Source organism: Mobula hypostoma, chromosome 1 (assembly GCF_963921235.1).
Source record: "Mobula hypostoma chromosome 1, sMobHyp1.1, whole genome shotgun sequence".
NCBI lineage: Eukaryota > Metazoa > Chordata > Chondrichthyes > Myliobatiformes > Myliobatidae > Mobula > Mobula hypostoma.
The window spans coordinates 255,950,292-255,972,556 of NC_086097.1; the positions used below are offsets into that span (position 1 = coordinate 255,950,292).

At 43.6% G+C, this 22,265-nt stretch overlaps 1 protein-coding gene across 1 annotated transcript in view; it reads left to right on the forward strand.

Moving 5' to 3' along the window:
• Window positions 1-22,265, forward strand: part of kbtbd2 (kelch repeat and BTB (POZ) domain containing 2) — an 84,828-nt gene that overhangs the window by 41,408 nt on the left and 21,155 nt on the right. The window contains exon 3 of the mRNA XM_063067536.1: window positions 13,073-13,238. Within this exon, the coding sequence (XP_062923606.1) occupies window positions 13,073-13,238 (166 nt within the window). The remainder of the gene's footprint in view (window positions 1-13,072; window positions 13,239-22,265) is intronic.

A 22,265-nucleotide genomic window follows, 5' to 3' on the forward strand; every position in this document is an offset into this window, starting at 1 on the left:
TGCCTTCTTCCACCTGACTAGATTTTCCATCTCACTTGTCACCCATGGTTCCTTCACCCTACCATTCTTTATCTTCCTCACAGGGACAAATTTATCCCTAACATCCTGCAAGAGATCTCTAAACATCGACCACATGTCCATAGTACATTTCCCTGCAAAAACATCATCCCAATTCACACCGGCAAGTTCTAGCCTTATAGCCTCATGATTTTCCCTTCCCCAGTTAAAAATTTTCCTGTCCTCTCTGATTCTATCCTTTTCCATGAAAATGCTAAAGGCCAGGGAGTGGTGGTCACTGTCCCCCAGATGCTCACCCTCTGAGAGATCTGTGACCTGACCCGGTTCATTACCAAGTACTAGATCTAGTATGGCATTCCCCCTAGTCGGCCTGTCCATATACTGTGACAGGAATTTGTCCTGGACACTCAACAAACTCTGCCCCATCTAAACCCTTGGAACTAATCAGGTGCCAATCAATATTAGGGAAGTTAAACTCACCCATAATAACAACCCTGTTATTTTTGCACCTTTCCAAAATCTGCCTCCCAATAGTCATAGTCATAATTTATTGATCCCGGGGTAAATTGGTTTTCGTTACAGTTGCACCATAAATAATTAAATAGTAATAAAACCATAAATAATTAAATAGTAATATGTAAATTATGCCAGGAAAGTCCAGGACCAGCCTATTGGCTCAGGGTGTCTGACCCTCCAAGGGAGGAGTTTGTAAAGATTGATGGCCACAGGCAGGAATGACTTCCTATGACGCTCTGTGTTGCATCTTGGTGGAATGAGTCTCTGGCTGAATGTATTCCTGTGCCCAACCAGTACATTATGTAGTGGATGGGAGACATTGTCCAAGATGGTATGGAACTTGGAAAGCATCCTCTGCTCCTGCTCCTCTGTATCTCTGCTGCTACCGGGGGCCTGTAGAATACCACCAATAGAGTAACTGCGCCCTTCCTGTTCCTGACTTCCATCCATATTGACTCAAAAGGGGATCCTGCTATCTTACGCACCCTTTCTGTAGCTGTAGTAGTATCCCTGACCAGTGATGCCACCCCTCCTCCCCTTTTTCTGCCCTCTCTATCCCTTTTAAAGCACTGAAATCCAGGAGTATTGAGAATCCATTCCTGCCCTGGTGCCAGCAAAGTCTCTGTAATGCCCACTACATCATACTGCCATGTACGTATCCAAGCTGTCAGTTCATCACCTTTGTTCCTGATGCTTCTTGCACTGAGGTACACATATTTCAGCCCTTCTACCTTACTGTCTTTACACTGTTTATTCTGCTTCTCTTTCCTCAAAGCCTCCCTATATGTTAGGTCTGGCTTTACTCCGTGCACTGCTTTCACTGTTCTATCGCTCTGGGTCCCATCCCCCTTGAAAATTAGTTTAAACCCTCCCGAACCATGCTAGCAAACCTACCTGCAAGGATATTGGTCCCCCTCGAGTTCAGGTGCAATCTATCCATTCTGTACGGGTCCCACCTTCCCCAGAAGAGATCCCAGTGATCCAAAAATCTAAAACCCTGCTCCCTGCACCAACTCCTCAGCCATGTATTCAACTGCCATCTCCTCCAATTCTTACCATCTCTGTCACGTAGCACTGGCAGTTTGACTGCCATTGAGTGAGTACCCTGGCAAAACTACACCATGAAGACAAGAGAACACTCCAAGCAAGTCTGCAAAAAGGTTATTGTAACGCACAACTCTGGAAATAGAGGCAAGAAAATTTCCAAGTCACTTAATATCCCTTAGAGTTAAATCAATCATCAGGAGATGGAAAGAATATGGTGCAGCTGTAAGTCTGTTTAGAGCAGGGCATCCTCTAAAACTGAGTGACTGTGCAAGAAGGGGACTAAGTGAGAGAGGCCACCAAGAGACTGATGGCAACTCTGGAGGAGTTACAAGCTTCAGTGACAGAGATAAGAGAGACTGTGCATACAACAACAGCTGCCTAGTTGCTTCACCAGTCACAACTGTGTGGGAGAGTAGCAAAGAGAAAGCCACTGTTGAAAGAAACTCACATGAAATCTCGGCTAGAGTTTACCAGAAAGCATGTGGGAGACTGAAATCAGCCGGAAGAAGGTTTTATGGTCTGATAAAACCAAAATTGAGCTTTTTGGCCATCAGACTAACTAAATACTATGTTTGGTTGAAGTCAAACACTGCAGATAATAAAAAACACACCATCCCCATGGTGTTGACTGCATCATGCTGCGGGGATGCTTCACTACAGCTGGCCCTGGAAGGCTTGTGAAGGGAGAGGGTAAATTGAATGCAGCAAAATATAGGGAAATTCTGGAGGAAAACCTGTTGCAGTCTGCAAGAGAACTGTGCCTTGGGGAAAATTTTGTTTTTCAGCAAGGTAATGACCTTAAGCATAAAGCCAAAGCTACACAGGAATGGCTTAAAATCAACAAAATTAATGTTCTGGAGTGGCCAAGTCGAAGAGTCCAGACTGCAATCCAATTCAAAGTTTGTGTCTGGACTGAAAAAGACTGTTCACTCATGATCCCTATACAATCTGACAGAGCTTGAGCAGTTTTGTAAAGAAGAATGGGGAAAAATTGCAGTGTCCAGATGTGCAAAGATGATAGAGGCCTATCCATACAGACTCAAGGCTGTAATTGCTGCCAAAGGTGCATCAATTAAATACTGACTTGAAGGGGGTGAGTAATTATGCAGTCAATCATTTTGTTTAATAATTTTAATAACAGACCAATTTGAAGAAATTTGTTTTCATTTTGACATGAAAGAGTCTTTTTTGTTGATCAGTGTCAAAAAAGCTAAATTATATCCACTGTAATTCAATGCTGTAAAACAAAGCATGAAAAAAAATGAATACTGTGAAGTGGGCTGAATACTTTTTGTAGGCACTTTTTATTGGAGAGTTTTAATTTGGAGTAGAGCAGATCACGAGGGCATTAGGCAGGAACAAAGTGTTAATTGGGTACACCTTTTCTCTACGTCCACATCAGACATGTGAATGGTGTTTAAAGGTCAATTGCACAGAGTTCAGGAACGGCATGTCCCTGTTTATGGTCTGATGAAACCAAAAGGTTGATAGGATGGATGATAAGAGAACTTTGTATGTCCAGAGAGGTGATGAATTTAGTCAAGAAGTAAAGGGAAAAGTATTTAAAGCTTTAGAAGTTAGGATCAAACGGAGCACATGAGGATTATAAAGAAGCTAGAAAGAAGGAAAAGGAATTAGGAAAGCCATGAAAAATCCTTGACAAGTAGGATTAAGATGAAACCTAAGACATTTTATACATACATCAAGAGCAAGAGGATAACTAGGGAGAGAGCGTAGAGCCACTCAAGGGTGAAGAGGGGGACATTAGTTTGGATGTGGAGAATATGAGTGAGGTATGTACCTTGTTTTAGTATTTACCAAGGATAGGAACATGGAGGACCAGAAGATCAGTGCTGAGTATATAAATATGTTAAGGCATTTAGAGTTCAAGGAGGAGGAAGTATTGTGTCTCCTAATGAGTATTAAGACCATAAGATATAGGAGCAGAATTAAGCCACTTGGTCCATCACACCTGCTCTGCCATTTCATCATGGCTGATCAAATTTTCCTATCAGCCCCAGTCTCCTGCTTTCACCTTGTATGCTGTATGCCTTGACCAATCAAGAATCTATCAACCTCTGCCTTAAATATACATAAAGATGTCCTCCACAGCTGTCTGTGGCAAGTAATTCCACAGATCCACCATTAAGACGGATGTCCCCAAGGCCTGATGGGATTTATTCCAGGTTATTGAAGGAGGCAAGAGGTGAGATGGCTGGAGCCTTGACCAGTATCTTTGTGTCATCTGTAGGCATAGGCAAGGTCCCGGAACACTGGCGAGGGGCTATTTGTTGTAGCTGTATTTAAGAAGGGAACAAGGGAAAATCCTGGGAACTATAGACCGGTGAGTCTCCTGTCAGTTGTAGGGAAATTGCTGGAGAAAATTCTTAGAGATAGGATATATGAGCATTTGGAAATCCATGGCCAAATAAGGGAGAGCAACATGGCTTTGTGCAGGGCATGTCTTACCAACTTCATAGAATTGTTTTTTGACAAGGTCACGAGAGGGATTGATGAAGGTAGGGTAGTGTATACTGTTTACATGGATTTTAGTCGGGCGTTACAGTCCCTCCTTGGAGGCTAATCCAGAAGATTAAGATGCATGGGATCCGTGGTGATTTGGCTGTTTGGATTCAAAACTGGCTTGCGTATAGATGATAGAATGTAGTGGTCGAAGGGACTTCTTCGAACTGGAGGTCTGTAATTAGTGGTGTTCCGCAGAGATCTGTGCAGGGACCTTTGCTGTTTGTGATGTATATAAATAACTTAGATGAAAAAGTAGATGGGTGGGTTAGTAAGTTTGCAGATGATACCAAGATTGATGTAATTGTGGATAGTGTAGAAGACTGACAAAGAAAACGGTACGGTATAGATCAGTTGTAGATATGGGCGGAGAAATGACAGATGGAGTTTAACGCAGATAAACATGAGGTGTTGCACCTTGATAGGGCAAATGCAAGGAGATAGCAGTGTTGTTGAGCAGAGGGATCTTGGGATCCAAGTTCATAGCTCCATGATAGTGGCTACACAGGTTGATAGGGTGCTTAAAGAAGGCTCACAGATTCACTAAAGAAATACCTACTACTCTGTATTCTATAAGGACATCCCTCTATTCTGAGACTATGTCCTCTAGTCTTAAACTCTGCCACCATAGGAAACATCCTCTCCACACCCACTCTTAGCAAGGCTTTTCACCATTCAATAGGTTTCAATGAAATCACCCCCTCATTCTTCTGAATTCACTAGGTCCAGAGCCATCAAACACTCTTCATATGATAAGTTGTTCAATCCTTGAATCAGTTTTGTGATCCTCCTTTGAATATTCTCCAGTTTCAGCACATCCTTTCTAACATAATGAGTCCAAAACTGCTCACAATACTTCTTGAGGCCTCACCAGTGTTTTTTAAAGTCTCAACATTATATCCTTGCCTTTATATTCTAGTCCTCTTGAAATGAATGCTAGCATCGCATTTGCCTTCCTCACCACAGACTCAACCTGCAAATTAACCTTCAGGGAATCCTCAACAAGGACTCCCAAGTCCCTTTGTGCCTCCGATTTTTGTATTTTCCTCTCCATTTAGAAAATAGTAAAATCTTTAATTTCTTCAAAGTGCATGACAATACACTTCTTGACACTGTATTCCACCTGTCATTTCTTTGCCCATTCTGCTAATTTGTCTGTGGCCCCTCTACTTCCTGGCCTTTAGCATTATCATGGAAAAGGATAGAATCAGAGAGGACAGGAAAATTTTTAATTGAGGAAGGGCAAATTATGAGGCTACAAGGCTAGAACTTGCGGGTGTGAATTGGGATGATGATCATGCAGGGAAATGTACTATGGACATGTGGTCGATGTTTAAGGATCTCTTGCAGGATGTTAGGGATAAATTTGTCCCGGTGAGGAAGATAAAGAATGGTAGGGTGAAGGAACTATGGGTGACAAGTGAGATGGAAAATCTAGTGGGGTGGAAGAAGGCAGCATACATGAGGTTTAGGAAGCAAGGATCAGATGGGTCTATTGAGGAATATAGGGTAGCAAGAAAGGAGCTTAAGAAGAGGCTGAGAAGAGCAAGAAGGGGGCATGAGAAGGCTTTGGTGAGTAGGGTAAAGGAAAACCCCAAGGCATTGTTCAATTATGTGAAGAACAAAAGGATGACAGGAGTGAAGGTAGGACTGATTAGAGATAAAGGTGGGAAGATGTGCCTGGAGGCTGTGGAAGTGAGCAAGGTCCTCAATGAATACTTTTCTTCGGTATTGACCAATGAGAGGGAACTTGATGATGGTGAGGACAATATGAGTGAGGTTGATGTTCTGGAGCATATAGATATTAAGGGAGAGGAGGTGCTGGAGTTCTTAAAATACATTAGGATGGATAAGTCCCCGGGCCTGACGGAATATTCCCCGGGCTGCTCCACAAGGTGTGGGAAGAGATTGCTGAGCTTCTGGCTAGGATCTTAATATCCTCGTTGTCCACGGGAATGGTACCGGAGGATTGGAGGGAGGCGAATGTTATCCCCTCGTTCAAAAAAGGTAGTAGGGATAGTCCGGGTAATTATAGACCAGTTAGCCGTATATCTGTGGTGGGAAAGCTGTTGGAAAAGATTCTTAGAGATAGGATCTCTGGGCATTTAAAGAATCATGGTCCGATCAGGGACAGTCAGCATGGCTTTGTGAAGGGCAGATGGTGTCTAACAAGCCTGATAGAGTTCTTTTAGGAGGTGACCAGGCATATAGATGAGGGTAGTGCAGTGGATGTGATCTACATAGATTTTAGTAAGGCATTTGACAAGGTTCCACACGGTAGGCTTATTCAGAAAGTCAGAAGGCATGGGATCCAGGGAAGTTTGGCCAAGTGGATTCAGAATTGGCTTGCCTGCAGAAGGCAGAGGGTCGTGGTGGAGGGAGTACATTCAGACTGGAGGGTTGTGACTAATGGTGACCCAGAAGGATCTGTTCTGGGACCTCTACTTTCCGTGATTTTTATTAACGACCTGGATGTGGGGGTAGAAGGGTGGGTTGGCAAGTTTGCGGACAACACAAATGTTGGTGGTGTTGTAGATGGTGTAGAGGATTGTCGAAGATTGCAGGGAGACATTGATAGGATGCAGAAGTGGGCTGAGAAGTGGCAGTGGAGTTCAACCTGGAGAAGTGTGAGGTGGTGCACTTTGCAAGGACAAACTCCAAGGCAGAGTACAAGGTAAATGGCAGGATACTTGGTAGTGTGGAGGAGCAGAGGGATCTGGGGGTACATGTCCGCAGATCCCTGAAAGTTGCCTCATAGGTAGATAGGGTAGTTAAGAAAGCTTATGGGGTGTAGCTTTCATAAGTCGAGGGATAGAGTTTAAGAGTCGCGATGTAATGATGCAGCTCTTTAAAACTCTGGTTAGGCCACACTTGGAGTACTGTGTCCATTTCTGGTCGCCTCACTATAGGAAGGATGTGGAAGCATTGGAAAGGGTACAGAGGAGATTTACCAGGATGCTGCCTGGTTTAGAGAGTGTGGATTACGATCAGAGATTAAGGGAGCTAGGGTTTTACTCTTTGGAGAGAAGAAGGATGAGAGGAGACATGATAGAGGTGTACAGGATACTAAGAGGAATAGATAGAGTGGATAGCCAGCGCCTCTTCCCCAGGGCACCACTGCTCAATACAAGGGGACATGGCTTTAAAGTAATGGGTGGGAAGTTCAAGGGGGATATTAGAGGAAGGTTTTTTACTCAGAGAGTGGTTGGTGCGTGGAATGCTCTGCCTGAGTCAGTGGTAGAGGCAGATACACTAGTGAAGTTGAAGAGACTACTGGACATGTATATTGAGGAATTTAGGGTGGGGAGTTATATAGGAGGCAGGGTTTAATGGTCAGCATAACATTGTGGGCTGAAGGGCCTGTAATATGCTGTACTATTTTATGTTCCTCAAAACTACCTGCCCCTCCACCTATCATCATATCATCTGCAAACTTTGCAACAAAGCCATCAATTCCATCATCCGAATTATTGACATATAATGTAAAAAGAATTGGTCCCAGCACAGACCCTTGTGGAACACCACTGGTCAGCAGCAGCCAACCAGAAATTGCTCCCTTTATTCCCACTCTTTGCCTCCTGCCAATCAGCCAAGGCTTTATCCATGCTAAAATCTTTCCTATAATACAATGGGCTTGTAGCTTGTTAAGCAGCCTCGTGTGGCACCTTGTTAAAGGCCTTTGGAAAATCCAAGTACATACATCAACCAATGCTCTTTTGTCTATCCTGTTTGTTATTTCTTTTAAAAATTCCAACAAATTTGTCAGGCAAGCGCACTTTACTCTTTGCATCAAACCAGGTGTAAAAGACATTCAGCCTGTTGGAGTGAGGTGTCCTGGTCGCTGACGCACAGGGTAGACCTGTAGTAATTCCCTGTCACAGAGTAAAGTGCTGGCCATTTCGTCTGGATATCGCCATCCTATGGATGTATGAAGACATAGACTTTTGTGTCAGTATGGCACAGGGTGAAGATAGCGAGAACCTATAACTTGTTGACTAGGTTAGGTAGATCATGGAAGGTTAATTCAATGACAAATAAGAGAAAATTTACAGATGCTGGAATTCCAAGCAACACACAGAAAATGCTGGAGGAACTCAGCAGGCCAAGCAGCATGTATGGAAAAGAGTGCTGTTGACGTCTCAGGCTGAGATGTTTCCATCTGTTTCAAGATATTTGAGCTCAAATTTTAAACAAGCATTTTCTGACAATTACTTTTAATTGAGGAACTTTACAGATGATCTTAAACCCTGTCTAGAGACTTTCTCTTTGTTATTTGAACAATGTAAAAGGCACAATGGGAAAAATGGAATTATAAGGACCAGAGGACACAGAAACAAAATTAGGCCATTTGGCCCATGGAGTTTGCTCCACCATTCAAACATGACTGATCCTCCCCCCCCCCCAACCCCATTCGACGGCCCTCTCCCCGTAAAGGAGGGAGGGAGAAAACAGAGAACTATCACGCTGTTAGCCTAACATCAGTAGAGGGGAAGATGCTAGAGTCCATTATTAAAGATGAAATAGCAGCATATCTTGATAGCAGTGATAGGATTGGGCTGAGCCAGCATGGATTTACCAAGGGATGCAACCGTGGTTGACAAGAGAAGTCAAAGCCAAAGTTAAAGCAAAAGAGAGGGCATACAAGGAAGCAAAAATTAGTGGGAAGAGAGAGGATTGGGAAGTTTTTAAAACCTTACAAAAGGAAACCAAGAAGGTCATTAAGAGAGAAAAGATTAACTGTGAAAGGAATCTAGCAAATAATATCGAAGAGGATACTAAAAGCTTTTTCAAGTATATAAAGAGTAAAAGACAGGTGAGAGTAGATATAGGACCGATAGAAAATGATACTGGAGAAATTGTAATGGAAGATGAGGAGATGGCAGAGGAACTGAACAAGTATTTTGCATCAGTCTTCACTGAGGAAGACAGCAGTATACAGGACACTCAAGGATGGCAGGGAAGAGAAGTGTGCGCAGTCACAATTACGACAGAGAAAGTACTCAGGAAGCTGAATAGGCTAAAAGTAGATAAATCTCCTGGACCAGATGGAATGCACCCTCGTGTTCTGAAGGAAGTAGCTGTGGAGATTGCGGAGGCATTAGTGATGCCTTTCAAAAGTTGATAGATTCTGGCATGGTTCCGGAGGACTGGAAGATTGCAAATGTCACTCCGCTATTTAAGAGGGGGGCAAGGAAGCAAAAAGGAAATTATAGACCTGTTAGCTTGACATCGGTGGTTGGGAAGTTGTTGGAGTCGATTGTCAAGGATGAGGTTACAGAGTACCTGGAGGCATATGACAAGATAGGCAGAACTCAGCATGGATTCCTTGAAGGAAAATCCTGCCTGACAAACCTATTACAATTTTTTGAGGAAATTACCAGTAGGCTAGACAAGGGAGATGTAGTGGATGTTGTATATTTGGATTTTCAGAAGGCCTTTGACAAGGTGCCACACATGAGGCTACTTAACAAGATAAGAGCCCATGGAATTACGGGAAAGTTACATACGTGGATAGAGAATTGGCTGATTGGCAGGAAAAAGAGAGTGGGAATAAAGGGATCCTATTCTGGTTGGCTGCCGGTTACCAGTGGTGTTCCGCAGGGATCAGTATTGGGGCCGCTTCTTTTTACATTGTACATCAACGATTTAGATTATGGAATAGATGGCTTTGTGGCTAAGTTTGCTGACGATACGAAGATAGGTGGAGGGGCCGGTAGTGCTGAGGAAACGGAGAGTCTGCAGAGAGACTTGGATAGATTGGAAGAATGGGCAGAGAAGTGGCAAATGAAGTACAATGTTGGAAAGTGTATGGTTATGCACTTTGGCAGAAAAAATAAACGGGCAGACTATTATTTAAATGGGGAAAGAATTCAAAGTTCTGATATGCAACGGGACTTGGGAGTCCTCGTACAGGATTCCCTTAAAGTTAACCTCCAGGTTGAGTCAGTAGTGAAGAAGGCGAATGCACTGTTGGCATTCATTTCTAGAGGAATAGAGTATAGGAGCAGGGATGTGATGTTGAGGCTCTATAAGGTGCTGGTGAGATGTCACTTGGAGTACTGTGGGCAGTTTTGGTCTCCTTATTTAAGAAAAGATGTGCTGACATTGGAGAGGGTACAGAGAAGATTCACTAGAATGATTCCGGGAATGAGAGGGTTAACATATGAGGAACGTTTGTCCGCTCTTGGACTGTATTTCTTGGAGTTTAGAAGAATGAGGGGAAACCTCATAGAAACATTTCGAATGTTAAAAGGCATGGACAGAGTGGATGTGACAAAGTTGTTTCCCATGATGGAGGAGTCTAGTACGAGAGGGCATGACTTCAGGATTGAAGGGCGCCCTTTCAGAACAGAAATGCGAAGAAATTTTTTTAGACAGAGGGTGGTGAATCTATGGAATTTGTTGCCACGGGCAGCAGTGGAGGCCAAGTCATTGGGTGTATTTAAGGGAGAGATTGATAGGTATCTGAGTAGCCAGGGCATCAAAGGTTATGGTGAGAAGGCAGGGGAGTGGGACTAAATAGGAGAAAATGGATCAGCTCATGATAAAAATGGCGGAGCAGACTCGATGGGCCGAATGGCCTACTTCTGTCTTATGGACTTCTGGAAATGAATGCTAACATTCTATTTGACTTCCTCACCACAGCCTCAACCTGCAAGTTAACCTACAGAAGGACTCCAAACTCCCTCTGCATCTCAGATTTTTGGATTTTTTTCCGTTTGGAAAATAGTCTGCGCACTTACTTATACTACCAAATTGACCATGCATTTTCCAACGTTGTGTTTCATTTGCCACTTACTTGCCCATTCTGCTAATCTTAGTCTTTCTGCAGCCTACCTGTTTCTTTAACGCTACCTGCCCCTCCATCAATCTTCATATCATCTGCAAACTTGGCAACAAAGCCAACAAATCCGTCATTGATGTACAGCATGAAAAGAAGTGGTCTGAACACTGACCCCTTTGGAACACCAATAGTTACTGGGCGGCCAAGCAGACAAGGATCCTTTTATTCCTACTTGCTGCCTCCTACCAATCAGCCAATGCTCTCACCATATTAGTAACATTCCTGTAATACCATGGGCTCTTAACTTGGTAAGCAGCCTCGTGCATGGCACCTTGACAAAGGCCTCCTGAAAGTCCAAATATACAACATCCACTGCATCCCCTTTATCTATCCTACTTGTAATCTCCTCAAAGAATTCAAACAGGTTCGTCAGGCAAGACTTTCCCTGAAGGAAACCATCCTGACTTTGTCCTATCTTGTCCAGTGTCACCAAGTACTCCATCACCTCATCCTTAACAATTAACTCCAGCAACTTCCCAACCACTGAGGTCCGGCTAACTGGTCTGTAATTTCTTTTTTGCTGTCTTTAGGTTATCATTTAGTTCATCGTACTCATTTAGTTCATCTGCCATCTCCTTGTCCCCCGTTATTATTTCTTTGCCCTCATTTTCTAGCAATCCCATTTCTTTTTTGTTTACATACTTGAAAAAGCTTTTACTGTTCACTTTGATATTGTTTACTAGTTTGCTTTCATATTTTAGGCATTTGACAAGGTACCCATGTAAGGCTTGTTAAGAAAGTAAGGAGGCATGGTATCCAAGGGGACATTGCTTTGTGGATCCAGAACTGGCTTGCCCACAGAAGGCACAGAGAGGTTGTAGACGGGTCATATTCTGCATGGAGGTCGGAGACCAGTGGTGTGCCTCAGGGATCTGTTCTGGGACCCCTACTCTAAGTGATTTTTATAAATGACCTGGATGAGGAAGTTGGGGGTTGGGTCAGTAAATTTGCTGATGACAATAAGGTTGAGGGTGTTGTGGATAGTGTGAAGGGCTGTGAGAGGTTACAACAGGACAGTGATAGGATGCAAAACTGGGCTGAGAAGTGGCAGATGGAGTTCAACCCAGATAAGTGGGAGGTGGTTCATTTTGGTAGGTCAAATATGATGGCAGAATATAGTATTAATGGTAAGACTCTTGGCAGTGTGGAGGATCAGGGGTATCATAGGACACTCAAAGCTGCTGTGCAGGTTGACTCTATGGTTAAGAAGGGATACGGTGCATTAGCCTTCATCAATCATGGGATTGAGTTTAAGAACCAAGAGGTAATGTTGCAGCTATATAGGACCCTGGTCAGACCCCACTTGGAGTACTGTGCTCAGTTCTGATTGCCTCACTACAGGAAGGATGTGGAAACCATAGAAAGGGTGCAGAGGAGATTTATAAGGATGTTGCTTGGATTGGGGAGCATGTCTTATGAGAATAGGTTGAGTGAACTCAGCCTTTTTTCCTTGGAGCGATGGAGGATGAGAGGTGACCTGATAGAGGTGTGTAAGATAATGAGAGGTATTGATCGTGTGGATAATCAGAGGCTTTTCCCCAGGGCTGAAATGGTTAGCACGAGAGGGCACAGTTTTAAGGTGCTTGTAAGCAGGTACAGAGGAGATGTCAGGGGTAGGTTTTTTTATGCAGAGAGTGGTGAGTGCGTAGAATGGGCTGCCGGTGATGGTGGTGGAGGCGGATACGATAGGGTTTTTTAAGAGACTCTTGGACAGGTACATGGAGCTCAGAACAATAGAGGGCTATGGGTAATTTCTAAGGTAAGGAAATGTTCGGCATAGCTTTGTGTGCCAAAGGGCCTGTATTGTGCTGCAGGTTTTCTGTTTTTATGTTTCTATTTCATCTTTTAACTTCTAACGATTCTTTTAGTTGTTCTCTGTAGGTTTTTTAAAGCTTCCCAACCTCTATCTTCCCACTAATATTTGCTTTGTGTTATGCCTTCTCTCTTGTTTTTACATTAGCTAATATGCACCATTTTGTGATAAAATAGCAAGGCAGGGGAGCACTAAGACTTACTGCAAAAGGATGGAATTTGGAACAAAACATAAGTGAAAATACTGTTAGATCAACAACTCCTATCTTCATAATGTTTCAAGTTAGTGAATTGTTTTGGATGTTTCTTCAGGGCAATGTTTATGAGTGGATTAAGCGAAAGCAAACAGACACATGTTCATTTGCAAAATGTCCATGCACCGACACTTGAGATAATCATTGGATACGCATACACGGGTAACCTGATAATAAATGACAGCACTGTGGAGCAGCTCTATGAGACGTCATCTTTTCTGCAGGTAAGTATATTTCCTGACTCTTTCTCCTTGTTTGCAAGTTTTTTAAAGTGTGTTTAAAATGTTTCTACTGGGTTCAATTCAACTCTGTTTTCCCCAATAGAGTATAAAGTAACATACTGGACATTAAGTACATTGTATTTGAGAATAAAAGCTTGCTTCCCCCAAATTCGGCCCTTGCCACTCATGCCCCATGCATGGAAGGCAGAGAGGAATGCCCTTTTTAAACTTGTGGAAAGTATTTATTAGTATGTTAGGACCACCATATTTTTAATGTTTTACTAACCCAGTCCACATTACCTGATCTCAAATTTACAGATATAGGCCACAATAGTAAAGTGGACAGGTATACGAAAGGTGTGAAATTTACACAGCATGAAGTGACTCATTTTCCTCTGAAGAATGTGAAGAGGTGATATAAAATGGTACAGTTTTAGAGCAGCACAGGGACGGGCCCTTAAGTCCATGTGCTAATCATGGTGCCAATTTAAATTTCCCATGAGTGATATGGATCACATGCAGGCAGATGTTAATGTGGCTGTCCAAATGTCTCTGCTTCTTCCAACTCCCCCACAGCACAGTCTAGTCATCTAGCACTCAAATTTCTTAAACCATTCCCCTTTTACTTCACAGCTATGCCATCTCATACTTGACTTTTTCCATCCAAGAGAAAAAGGCTGCCTCCCTGTCCATACTTCTCAAATTTATCTACTTTGATCGGATTGCCTCTTTGCCTCTGGCACACCACAGAAAACAGCCTCTCCTTATAGCTAATCTAGTCAGCTAACTGGTAAACATCTTCAAAAACCTCCACACCCTTCATATAATGGAGTAGTTAGAAAGAAGGAGCCATGTAAAAGCTATGAAATGCAAATTTCAGTGTTGGTAAAGGTGGAAAACACTGCAAATATTATAGACTGCTAACCCAGAGTAGATACGGCGATACAAAAAGTGAGTATCTGAAACAGCTGAATGTGAAGTCTTGCAGTCTAGGACATGGTCACATGAGTAACTTAGGTGCTGTTCTCAAGTTTACAGTGGGCCTTAATGGAACATTGCAGGAGGCCACAGGTCAGACAGGGATTGGGATTAAAGTGACAGGCAGCTAGAAGTTGTGGGTAACTCCCATGGATTGTACCTGGGTGCACTGCAAAGTTGTTATCCAGTTTTCTGGCACATTTCCAATCCACACAAAAGCAAGATATTCAAAGTTGACTCAGGAAAGGAGATAAGACCATATGCTTTGCCATTTCATCATGGCTGATCCATTTCCCCTCTCAGACCCAACTTCCTATCTTCTCCCTGTATCCCTTCATGATTAACCAATCAAGAATTTATCAACCTCTGCCTTAAATATACTCAGTGACTTGGCCTCCTCAGCCACCCGTGTCAACAAATTCCACAGATTCACCACAATCTGGCTAAAGAAATTCCTCCTCCTCTCCATTCTAAAAGGATGTCCCCTCTATTCTGAAGCTGTGAGCTCTGGTCCTAGACTCTCCCACCATAGGAAACATCTTTTCCATATCCACTCCATCAAGACCATACAAAATTTGATAGGTTTTGAATTCTTCTGAATTCCAGTGAATACAGGCCCAGAGCCATCAAATGCTGATCACATGACAAGCCGTTCAATTCTGGAATAATTTTCGTGAACCTCCTTTGAACCCTTTCCAATGCCAGCATATACTTTCAAATATAAGGGGCCCAAAACTGCTCGCAAGTGAGGCGTCACCAGTGCTTTATCAAGCCTCAACATTACATCCTTGCTTTTGTGTTCTAATCCTCTTGAAATGAATGCTAACATTGCATTTGCCTTCCTTTCCACAGACTCAACCTGCAAATTAACCTTTAGGAAAACCTGCAAAAGATCTCCCAAGTCCCTTTGCACCTCAGATTTTTGAATTTTCTCTACATTTAGAAAATAATCTACCTTTTTATTTCTTCCACCAAATTGCATGACTGTACACTTTTCAACACTGTATTCCATCTTCCTTCTTTGCCTATTTTCGTAATCTGTCTAAGTCCTTTTGTAGCCTCCCTACATCCTCAGAACTGCCTTCCCCTCCACCTTTCATTGCATTGTCCACAAACTTTGCAACAAAGCCATTAATTCTGTAATCCAAGTCTTTGACATATAACGTAAAAATAAGTGGGTCCATCACAGGCCCCTGTGGAATACCACTACTGGTCACCAGTAGCCAACCAAAAAATGGTCCTTTTATTCCCACTCTTTGCTTCTTGCCAATCAGCTACTGCTTTATCCATGCTAGTATCTTTCCTGTAATACCATGGGCTCTTAAATGTTAAGCAGCTTCATGTGGCACCCCACACAACATCCACTGATTCTCTGTTGTCTATCCTGGTTGTTATTTCTTCAAAGAATTCCAGCATGTTTGTCAGACTAGATTTTCTTCTGAGCAATTCATGTTGACGGAGACCTATTTTATTATATGCCTCCAAGTACCCTGAGACTTCATCCTTAATATCCTTAACAAGGGAAGTCAAAGCTATTGTAAAAGCAAAAGAAAGGGCAAACAACAAAGCAAAAATTAGTTTTTAAAAACCTACAGAGAGCAACTGAAAAATCATTAGAAGGGAAGAGATGAATTATGAAAGTAAACTAGCAAGTAATATCAAAGTGGATAGTAAAAGTTTTTTCAAATATGTTAAAAATAAAAGAGAAATGAGTGGATATAGGACCGCTAGAAAATGAGGCAGGAGAAATAATAATGGGGGACAAGGAGATGGCTGATGAACTAAATGAGTATTTTGCATCAATCTTCACTGTGGGGACCAATATCCTGGCAGGGAGATTAGCGGGGGCTACTGAGGTGACTTTAAACTAGAATGGTTGGGGGGTGGGAATCAAATTAAAGAGGCTAGGCGTGAGGAGGTTAGTTCACAACAGAGGGATGGGAACCAGTGCAGAGAGACAGAGGGGTGTAAAGTGAGCGTAGAAGCAAAAAGTACAAAGGAGAAAAGTAAAAGTGGCAGGCCGACAAATCCAGGGCAAGCATTAAAAAGGGCTAAGAGAGTTGTAAAAGAGCGCCTGAAGGCTTTATGTGTCAATGCAAGGAGCATTCGTAATAAGGTGGATGAATTGAAAGTGCAGATTGTTATTAATGATTATGATATAGTTGGGATCACAGAGACATGGCTCCAGGGTGACCAGGGATGGGAGCACAAAGTTCAGGGATATTCAATATTCAGGAGGGATAGACATGAAGGAAGGGGAGGTGGGGTGGCGTTGCTGGTTAAAGATGAGATTAACGCAATAGAAAGGAAAGACATAAGCCGGGAAGATGTGGAATCGATATGGGTAGAGCTGCGTAAAACTAAGGGGCAGAAGACACTGGTGGGAGTTGTGTACAGGCCACCGAACAGTAGTAGTGAGGTCGGAGATGGTATTAAACAGGAAATTAGAAATGTGTGCAATAAAGGAACAGCAGTTATAATGGGTGACTTCAATCTACATGTAGATTGGGTGAACCAAATTGGTAAAGGTGCTGAGGAAGAGGATTTCTTGGAATGTATGCGGGATGGTTTTTTGAACCATCATGTCGAGGAACCAACTAGAGAGCAGGCTATTCTGGACTGGGTTTTGAGCAATGAGGAAGGGTTAATTAGCGATCTTGTCGTGAGAGGCCCCTTGGGTAAGAGTGACCATAATATGGTGGAATTCTTCATTAAGATGGAGAGTGACATAGTTAATTCAGAAACAAAGGTTCTGAACTTAAAGAGGGGTAACTTTGAAGGTATGAGACGTGAATTAGCTAAGATAGACTGGCAAATGACACTTAAAGGATTGACGGTGGATATGCAATGGCTAGCATTTAAAGGTTGCATGGATGAACTACAACAATTGTTCATCCCAGTTTGGCAAAAGAATAAATCAAGGAAGATAGTGCACCCGTGGCTGACAAGAGAAATTAGGGATAGTATCAATTCCAAAGAAGTAGCATAGAAATTAGCCAGAGAAAGTGGCTCACCTGAGGACTGGGAGAAATTCAGAGTTCAGCAGAGGAGGACAAAGGGCTTAATTAGGAAGGGGAAAAAAGATTATGAGAGAAAACTGGCAGAGAACATAAAAACGGACTGTAAAAGCTTTTATAGATATGTAAAAAGGAAAAGACTGATAAAGACAAATGTAGGTCCCCTGCAGACAGAAACAGGTGAATTGATTATGGGGAGCAAGGACATGGCAGACCAATTGAATAATTACTTTGGTTCTGTCTTCACTAAGGAGGACATAAATAATCTTCCAGAAATAGTAAGGGACAGAGGGTCCAGTGAGATGGAGGAACTGAGTGAAATACATGTTAGTAGGGAAGTGGTGTTAGGTAAATTGAAGGGATTGAAGGCAGATAAATCCCCAGGGCCAGATGGTCTGCATCCCAGAGTGCTTAAGGAAGTAGCCCAAGAAATAGTGGATGCATTAGTGATAATTTTTCAAAACTCGTTAGATTCTGGACTGGTTCCTGAGGATTGGAGGGTGGCTAATGTAACCCCACTTTTTAAAAAAGGAGGGAGAGAGAAACCGGGGAATTATAGGCTGGTTAGCCTAACGTCGGTGGTGGGGAAACTGCTGGAGTCAGTTATCAAGGATGTGATAACAGCACATTTGGAAAGCAGTGAAATGATCGGACAAAGTCAGCATGGATTTGTGAAAGGAAAATCATGTCTGACAAATCTCATAGAATTTTTTGAGGATGTAACTAGTAGAGTGGATAGGGGAGAACCAGTGGATGTGGTATATTTGGATTTTCAAAAGGCTTTTGACAAGGTCCCACACAGGAGATTAGTGTGCAAACTTAAAGCACACGGTATTGGGGGTAAGGTATTGGTGTGGGTGGAGAATTGGTTAGCAGACAGGAAGCAAAGAGTGGGAATAAACGGAACCTTTTCAGAATGGCAGGCGGTGACTAGTGGGGTACCGCAAGGCTCAGTGCTGGGACCCCAGTTGATTACAATATATATTAATGACTTGGATGAGGGAATTAAATGCAGCATCTCCAAGTTTGCGGATGACACGAAGTTGGGTGGCAGTGTTAGCAGTGAGGAGGATGCTAAGAGGATGCAGGGTGACTTGGATAGGTTGGGTGAGTGGGCAAACTCATGGCAGATGCAATTTAATGTGGATAAATGTGAAGTTATCCACTTTGGTGGCAAAAATAGGAAAACAGATTATTATCTGAATGGTGGCCGATTAGGAAAAGGGGAGGTGCAACGAGACCTGGGTGTCATTATACACCAGTCATTGAAAGTGGGCATGCAGGTACAGCAGGCGGTGAAAAAGGCGAACGGTATGCTGGCATTTATAGCGAGAGGATTTGAGTACAGGAGCAGGGAGGTACTACTGCAGTTGTACAAGGCCTTGGTGAGACCACACCTGGAGTATTGTGTGCAGTTTTGGTCCCCTAATCTGAGGAAAGACATCTTTGCCATAGAGGGAGTACAAAGAAGGTTCACCAGATTGATTCCTGGGATGGCAGGTCTTTCATATGAAGAAAGACTGGATGAACTGGGCTTGTACTCGTTGGAATTTAGAAGATTGAGGGGGGATCTGATTGAAACGTATAAGATCCTAAAGGGATTGGACAGGCTAGATGCGGGAAGATTGTTCCCGATGTTGGGGAGGTCCAGAACGAGGGGTCACAGTTTGAGGATAGAGGGGAAGCCTTTTAGGACCGAGATTAGGAAAAACTTCTTCACACAGAGGGTGGTGAATCTGTGGAATTCTCTGCCACAGCAAACTGTTGAGGCCAGTTCATTGGCTATGTTTAAGAGGGAGTTAGATATGGCCCTTGTGGCTGCAGGGGTCAGGGGGTATGGAGGGAAGGCTGGGTTCTGAGTTGGATGATCAGCCATGATCATAATAAATGGCGGTGCAGGTTCGAAGGGCCGAATGGCCTACTCCTGCACCTATTTTCTATGTAAGACACTAGCAGTATGCTGATATTGAATTCAATTAACTTTATTTCTTACATCCTTCACATAAGGAGTGAAAATCTTTACGTTACGTCTCAGTCTACATGTGCAATGTGCAATCATGGTAATTTATAATAATTTATAATAAATAGAACAGTCAATGTAATAAAAAGTGCACTCATATCAGCGTGAATTAATCAGTCTGATGACCTGGTGAAAGAAGCTGTCCTGGAGCCTGTTGGCTCTGGCTTTCATGGCTTCTATGCTGCGGTACCGTTTCCCGGACGGTAGTGACTGGAATAGATTGTGGTTGGGGTGATTCGAGTCCCCAAATGATCCTTCGGGCCCTTTTTACACACCTGTCCTTGTAAATGTCCTGAATCATGGGAAGTTCACAACTACAGATGTGCTGGGCTGTCTGCGCCACTCTCTGCAGGGTCCTACAATTAAGGGAGGTACAGTTCCAATACCAGGCAGTGATGCAGCCAGTCAGGAGACTCTCAGTTGTGCCCCTGTAGAAAGTTCTGAGGATCTGGGGGCCCTAACTTCCTAAACAGTCTTAAGGTGAAAGAGGTGCTGTTGTGCCTTTTTCACCACACAACTGGTGTGTACAGACCATGTGAGGTCCTCGGTGATGTGGATGCCGAGGAACTTAAAGCTGTTTACTCTCTCAACCCCAGATCCATTGATGTCAATAGGGGTTAAACTGTCTCCATTTCTCCTGTAATCCACAACCAGCTCCTTTGTTTTTGTGACATAAGAAACATAGAAAACCTACAGCACAGTACAGGCCCTTCAGCCCACTGAGTTGTGCCGAACATGTCCCTACCTTAGAAATTACTAGGCTTACCTATAGCTTTGTATTTTACTAAGCTCCATGTACCTATCTAAAAGTCTCTTAAAAGATCCATTCATATCTGCCTCCACCACCGTTGCTGGCAGCCCATTCCAGGCACTCACCACTCTGAGTAAAAAAACGTACCCCTGACATCTCCTCTGTACCTATTCCCCAGCACCTTAAACCTGTGTCTTCTTGTGGCAACCATTTCAGCCCTGGGAAAAAACCTCTGACTATCCACAAGATCAATGCCTCTCATCATCTTGTACACCTCTATCATTGAGGGAGAGGTTGTTTTCTTGACACCACTGTGTCAGAGAGATGACTTCTTCTCTGTAGGCCACCTTGTTGGCAAATTTAATTAGCAGATTAGAGCTCTGGATGGCGATACAGTCATGAGTATACAGGAAGTAAAGGAGGGGACTTAGTACACAGCCCTGAGGGGCTCCTGTATTGAGAGTCAGAGAGTTGGAAGTGAGGGAACCCACTCTTACAACCTGCTGGCGATCTGACAGGAAGTCCAGTATCCAGCTGCACAAGGCAGGGTCAAGGCCAAGGTCTCTGAGCTTCTTGTCGAGCCTGGATGGAATTATGGTGTTGAATGCTGAACTGTAGTCCAAGAACAGTATTCTCACATAAGCATCCTTCTTCTCCAGGTATGTAAGGACGGTATGCAGAGCAGTGGCTATTGCATCGCCTGTGATTGGTTGTGTTGTTAGGTGAATTGTAGGCTATCCAGTTTGGGTGGTAGCAAGCTGCAGATGTAGTCCTTGACCAGCCTCTCAAAAGTATTTGCTTATTATTGAGCTGAGTGCGACAGGATGCCAGTTGTTCAGGTATGTTACCTTGATCTTTTTTGGTATAGTGACAATGGTGGATAATTTGAAGCAGGAGGGCACTCTACACTGAGAGAGGGAGAAATTAAAAATGTCAGTAAACACACCTGCCAGTTGTGCTGCGCACATCTTGAGTACTCGCCCTGGGATGCTGTCCAGTCCCGCAGCCTTGTGACTGTCCACTCGTTGGAAACATCTGCGTACCTCAGCCTCAGAGATGACCAGGTTGCAGGTTGTAGCGGTGGCTTTCCTCAGAGGCTCAGAGTTAGTGACATCGAACCGAGCATAAAAGCGATTGAGCTCATCTGGGAAAGAGGCTGCGATGTTGGCGGCACCACAATGTTCAGCTTTGAAGTCTGCAATGGTATGCAGCCCTCACCACAAGTCATGCGTGTTACTCGTTGTGAATCTTGACTCAATCTTGACCCTATATTATTTCACAGCCTTGATAGCTTTGTGCAGATTATAGGTGCTGTTCTTGAGCTCTAGTTGTTCGCCGGCGATGTAAGCTCGATGTTGCGCTGTAAGTTATAGTTCACACGGAACTATTGATCCAGGCTTTCTGACCAGCTTCTGGGGGACAACATTGTCGATGCACTTCCGGATGAAGCACGAGACTCTCATCAGTGAACTTGGAGACACCCTCATTAATAAAGACATTCCAGTCGACGTCATCGAAGCAGTCCTGCAGCATGGAGGCCGGTTGGTCGGACCAACAGTGGACGGTTTTAACTATGGCCGCCTCTTGTTTCAGCTTCTACCTGTATGTCGGCAAAAGCAGGATCAAGGAGTGATCTGATTTTCCAAAAGCTGGGCGAAGGGGAGCTTTGTAAGCGTTGCAAGCGTTGTAGCAGTGGTCAAGTATTTTATCTCCATGAGTGCTCACCTGGATGTGCTGACAGACTTCCGTCAGCAACGCTTGATTAAAGTCACCGGCGACAATGAAGGCAGCCTCTGGGTGTGCAGTCTCCGGCGTGTTGATGGTCTCATACAGTCCCTTGAGAACCAGAGCAGTATCAATCTGTGATGGAATGTACATCACTGTGATGATAACAGCCGTGAACTCCCTAGGCAACCAGTAGGGTCTGCACAGCAGCACCAGGTACTCCAGGTCTGGGGAAGAAAAGGTTTTGAGTGCATGCACATTCTGGGGGTTGCACCAAACATTGTTGACCATGAAGCATACTCCTCCTCCTTTACTCTTCCCAGTGAGGTTTCTCGACCTTTCTGCCCAGAATAGGGAGAACCCAGAAGGCTCGATGGCATGATCCGGCATCTCCTCCATCAGGCAGGTCTCCACGAAGTGTGAGAGGGGTGCAGTTAGTATTACAAGAGAGAAGGTGCTCAAAATGCTGAAAGACCAAAAGTACATTAAGTCACCCGGGCCAGAGGAACTGCAGCTCAGAGTTCTGAAACATACAGCGT